This window comes from Medicago sativa, chromosome 1 (genome assembly GCF_051527215.1).
Source record: "Medicago sativa cultivar Bolivia chromosome 1, Bolivia_mono, whole genome shotgun sequence".
In the NCBI taxonomy this organism is placed as follows: domain Eukaryota; kingdom Viridiplantae; phylum Streptophyta; class Magnoliopsida; order Fabales; family Fabaceae; genus Medicago; species Medicago sativa.
The window spans coordinates 80,171,959-80,177,687 of NC_140749.1; the positions used below are offsets into that span (position 1 = coordinate 80,171,959).

At 33.1% G+C, this 5,729-nt stretch overlaps 1 protein-coding gene across 1 annotated transcript; it reads right to left on the reverse strand.

The window, feature by feature from the left end:
- Window positions 1–2,129: 2,129 nt before the first annotated feature.
- On the reverse strand, window positions 2,130–5,729 carry LOC146957948 (lysophospholipid acyltransferase 1-like). The gene is made up of 5 exons (XM_085739612.1): window positions 5,253–5,729; window positions 3,978–4,041; window positions 3,789–3,898; window positions 3,374–3,452; window positions 2,130–2,599 (listed from the first exon to the last, which is right to left on the reverse strand). The coding sequence occupies exons 2-5, from the start codon at window positions 3,994–3,996 to the stop codon at window positions 2,541–2,543; spliced, it is 267 nt and encodes an 88-aa protein (XP_085595738.1). The 5' UTR covers window positions 3,997–4,041; window positions 5,253–5,729; the 3' UTR covers window positions 2,130–2,540.

A 5,729-nucleotide genomic window follows, 5' to 3' on the forward strand; every position in this document is an offset into this window, starting at 1 on the left:
TTTTGAACCTCCTGACCCAGGGTCCTGGAGACGCCACTGGTAGTGAGAGAGAAGAGACTAAATTGGTCAACATATATTAAATAAAAATTGTTTTGAGTTTTTTTTTTTGTTCTGAGCTCTTTTAATTATGCTTTTGTTGATATCCGACCATGTGGATGAAAATAGATTGTTATGATTTACATAAAAACTATACACTTTGTGTTTTGATCACATGTTTTTTTTTTCCTTTTTTTCTCTCTGTAAATTGTGATATTTATAATTATATATTAATGAAGAATACTCAATGCTTATTTCTCTCAAATCTTTTAAATGCATACAAGTTTTATTATAAAAAATTGTTAGCGTATTTTTTTTTAAAACCCAGTATCCGGTCCAATAGTCGACTAATCCATGGGTCCAAACCCAACTTCCAATAGTAGGGGTTCCATTTAAAACTAGAGCAAAGCACTATAAGGACTAACACATTGAAATCGACATCAAAGGTAATCAAACCTAAGACTTTAAGATGAGTGCACTTCAAAATCCCAAGTCAACACCACTAAATCAAGCAAATGAGTTATTTTTTAACGTATCTTACTATCTTAGTTTCTTGGAGTACTACGTATACATATAAATATTTTAACATGCAAAGTATGATGATGGCCAATTACCTCTTACTCCCTCCGGTCACTATTATAAGCAAAAATCAATTTTTTAGGTTCATTCAATAAATGATGTATTTGATCAATAATATAGACCAAATACATTATTTAATGAATGAACCTAAAAAGTTGATTGTTGCTTATAATAGTGACCGGAGGGAGTATGTGATTTTATGTAGTATTTATGTTTTTTCTCTTTTATTTGGAGCCTTAGAAATGATTAGCGGGATACTCGATAGCAATAAAAATTACTTTTTCTTTAGGAGAGCAATAAAAGTTACTTAAATTGATAAAAAAATACTCACTCCGTTTCAAAATGAGTGTCGTTTTAGGTGTTTACACACATATTAAGAAATGCAATGATTAAAAGAAAGAGAATGATTATTTTACCAAATTATCCTTATTAACTATTGGTTAGTTTTAAAAGTAATACTTTGGAAGTAGTGTGCAGAGTATTAATTGGAGGGTACAATTGAAAAGAAAAAGTTATTATTGCATTGGAAACTGAAAGTGACATTCATTTTGAAACAATTTTTTTTGGCTAAAGCGACATTCATTTTGAAACGGAGGGAGTATTATTTAAAGTATGAAAAATAAAATAGCACAAATTAGCATGCATTGAGACATGCATGCATGTATATTATGATGATGGCCTGATCGATTGTATATTTAAGTATATTTATCAAGTACGTTCTTAAGATCACTTGAGCTCAAGTAATTCAGCGTGAACTATACCTCACCTTTATTGAGCACAAAACAAGTAATGATGATAAAACTAGCTTTATCATTTATTTTTTTCTTCCAAAAAATATCAACATGATCCATGTGACTAGTTTGAGCATTACTCCGTATTGTTTAATGACAAATGTTAATAGTTAGTTTGTTAGATTAATATTTAATCATTTGTTCGTGTTAGAATCCAGGATCATCAACTCCTTTTTTCTTTGGTTCAAATCAGTTGAGCTACATAACCCTCTAACTAGTTTAAGCATTGTTATTTGTCTACTCATAATTAACTACTATTGCATACACAAGGGTTCACTACTAAAAAAAAGTCATTTTCAAACGGAATTTCAGACGGATTTGGGACGGAATTTACGGAAACTTCCCACGGATTTCGGACGAAAATCCGTTTTCGGACGGAATTCGGACGGATAGGGCGCTGTCCGAAACAACCGCGTCGCAAATCGTATTTTCGTCCCAAATTCCGTCCGAAATATATTTCAGACGGATTTCGAACGGTTTTCACACAAACACGTTGGACTAAACTTCAAACGGATTTGGGACGGAATTTAATTAAATTTCCTACAGATTTCGGACGGATTTAATTTAAATTTTCCAACGAATTTCGGACGGATTTAATTTGCTTTACAAAATTTCCATGCTTTTCGGACGTGGTTATAATTTTTTTATTTTACAGAATTGCCACAATTTATATTCAATAATACATACTAAATCAAATAAAAATAAATAGTAACTCGAGTAAACAAATGGCCATTGCCTGAAACAAAATTATATAAATTAGATTCATACAAGTGCTCAATGTTCTAACACAATAACATAACTAAATTGTTCATTAGTCAGTGCTCAACAATAAAAGTAACACAATCAATTGCACTAGCAGGGATAGGGGAAGTGATTTTGGTCTCAAACTATTACACATAATTGTTTTTCCCACCTCTAGCGTTTCAGTATTAAGTGTGTCAACACCAAGACAGGTTATATCAGATCCATCCTGCAACACCAGCAGCATGTTTCAGTTACCAAATGCATCGAAACATTAAAAACATTCATCAAATTTTTCTGAGATGTCAAAGCACTTTATGCCATCAATATTAGGATGTCAAAGCACATCAGAAACGCGTGCAGTTTTTCTACAGCTTTGTCCCTTGTAGTGTGTCACTTTGTAATGCAATGTGCCCCTTCCAGCAGGTATACAAGTTGCCTTTGCGATGTCTCTGCATAAAAAGCAGAAAGAGGCTAGATTTAAGAAAATAGTGATCTTTGCCATTCTCAAAATAGTAACAATATTAATAACCATGAATATGCAGAACCAAATTCAAAGCTTAGCATAAACAAACTCTCAATCAACAAATGTGCATTAAAAGTTCATTTGAAATGGATTTAGCTCTTCAAAAGTTGACAATTCATGTAATAGAGTAAAGTAATAACAGTTGTTGATGAGAAAATGAACGGCTGATATTCCAACACATCCAAAAAAAAAAAGTTTTGAACAGTTTTCAGCTAATGAAGCAGGGACTTGAACATACACTAGACACGACACAAATTAAAAAAATAACTCAACACTGCTAATATAAAAAAAACATAGGACACTAACACCACTACATATTTATTTTTATTTCGGCATACTTGTCTGCTAATATAAAAAAAAATATGTTTTGTATTGACTCCACTAGTTTAATTTCGTATTGCTATTTCAGTGTCAGGTGTCCGTAGTCTATTCCGTCCCCAAACTTCTTTCCTAAGCAACTTGATTGTCAAGAGAAAAATCATAAACATTGAAACGCATACATAAGCATTGTCTACATTAGGGGACTAATTGTAACCATCACAGTGACTATAGACAGAAAAGGAGCGTAGAATATAATACACCACAATACCAAGAAAATAAAATAAAAAGAAGTAATTTTCTTTATTTTAAACAATTACAAGTTAGACCATCTACTAAAGCATTCAAGAAAAAAGAAACAAACTAACTGTTGTTCACATACCACATAAGTCATTCACTTTCTTCTCCATATCTTTTATCTCCTTCACTTTTTTTATGCTTGTGGAATAAGGTCCCAAACCCTACATAAAGTAAAACAAAATCACGGATCCGAAAAAAGTTATCAAGCTAACAACTAAGAAACCTAGCAGTGAAAGTCATGGATCAACAAATGAGCAGGATGATAACAATAGGTAGAACGGTTCCAATAAAATACACACTTCCATATGAGGCAAGAGTTTCATGCAGACTTAATACCTATTCAAACACACGACACAAAAAAGATAGAAAACTTGTAAAAACAAATTCAATTTTTGTATATATATATATATATATATATATATATATATATATATATATATAGAGAGAGAGAGAGAGAGAGAGAGAGAGAGAGAGAGAGAGAGAGAGAGAGAACAAACCATGAAGCCAACACAGGGATAACTTAGAACCAAAAGTGTGTAAGCAAAATTAGCAAACACCAGGGCATTTTTAACTGTTCGAGGCACGCCTTGCTGCCATCTGTAAATGACTGTTTGAAAAGAAAAACCGCAGCGCAAGTTAATTAACTGAAGAAAGAAATGCAAATAAGCCTAATTCAATATTTATACCTCTGGAACCAGCAATCATCAATGCTGACTGAACAAAGAATATAATGTATCCAGGATACAACCCCTGAAATAAAAATGTCAAAATGTTAATATGAATTTTTCTTTTCAACGGTACAAAATAGCAGCCTGGCAAAGTTGTTTCGTGGTAACAGATGAAGGTAACAGATGTGTATCAGAGATTGACCATCACTTATATGGAAGAGGCCTACCTTGCATAAGGCAGAGGTGTTTTCTAACACAAAATACCACTAACTTCTTAAATCCCTTCACAACACCATTGGAAAAAATTGCTCTAGTTTTCCCTATTTTGTGCCACAACTGTCAAGACGAAAGTTGGTCCGAAAACACAATACAACACCCCATCGCAAAAGCTTACAGGGCAGACCAAAACAGAAAAAAAAAAAACAGCAGCACAAAAACACTAATTGCACCTAGAAAGAACAACCACCTAGAAAAAAAACAGCAGCACAAACACACTAGATGCACCTAGAAACAGCAGCAGCAAATCAGCACCCCATACATAGCTGCTAAAGGCACCAAAACTAGCTAAAAAAAGAAAGAAAACTCAGCACTAAAACAACCACAACAGCAGCACTCTAACAACAAAGCCAAAAATCAACACCGGATAGCTATCTAAGTAAGCATTCCCGAGGGTTCCATATCTAACCATATGAGTTCCTTTACAAATTCTTCTTCATTTCTAAAATAATCGTTGTTAATGTCATAGTTAATGAATAAATAAAAGAATATTGCATTTTTACAAAAATGTCTTTATTAACTATAAGAAGGAATTGAAACAAGGTGGCACAAAACAAGGAAAACTAGAGCAATTTTTTCTAATGGTGTTGTGAAGAGATTTAAGAAGATACTGGTACTCTACACCAACTATTGCAAAGAAGGAAAACCAGAGAAAGATGGGAAAATAACAATACTCAAGAAACAAAAAATGAAATTTTATAAACTACAGTAACTAAAAGAGATTCTAATCCTTTTCAATTTTGACAACGAAATTAATCTTCAAATTAGTAAAAGTAAGTACCACAAATTACTATTCAATCACAATTATTTTCAACACCAAACGTGAATCCAAGTGTAGGTAGTTAAGCACACTAAAAACCTTAATAAGTAAAACAAAATAAACCCTAAAATTGAACCAAGAATCAGGTACAAGTTTATGGGAACATGCTTGATTTGTTGAAGAAAACACTGAGAAATTAAAAAAAAAAATACAGATAATCCACAGATCTGGAGAGAAGAGAAGAGAATCTTGGATACCTTGAAAGATTGATTGACCAGCTTGAGAAGTTTTTGGAAGAAATTGATTGAAGAGCAGCACAGGAGAAGTTGATTGAAGAGCAGCACACTGAGAAATTGATTTTGAAGTTGGTTTTAGGGTTATGAAAGAGGGAGATGAAATTTTAGGGTTATGAGAGAAGCACACGAGGGAAATTTTGTGAGATAAGCGGGAGATGAAATTTTCCCAATTAAAACCCTCAAAAATATTAGCCGTCCGAAATCCGTCTCAATATTTCACACGGTTTTGGGACGGAATTGTTTTTTTAAATAAATCCGTGCGAAATCCGTGGGAAAAAACCCTGTTTGAACATGTGCTAAAATTTTCACACAATTTTGGGACGGATTTGAGACAAAAATTCCGCTCCGTTAAAACCGTCCCAAATCCGTCCGAAAAATTCAGACAAATTCGAATCCGTCCGAAAATTCCGTCCGAAACCACTGTTTTTTTAGTAGTGG

Coding starts and splice junctions, on each gene's coding strand:
- LOC146957948 (XM_085739612.1), bottom strand. Junction 3,453..3,788: donor ATCCCTGTGTTGGCTTCATG/GTTTGTTCTCTC, acceptor TACTTTATGTAG/GGTTTGGGACCTTATTCCAC. Junction 2,600..3,373: donor GAAAGTGAATGACTTATGTG/GTATGTGAACAA, acceptor CTTTTTATGCAG/AGACATCGCAAAGGCAACTT.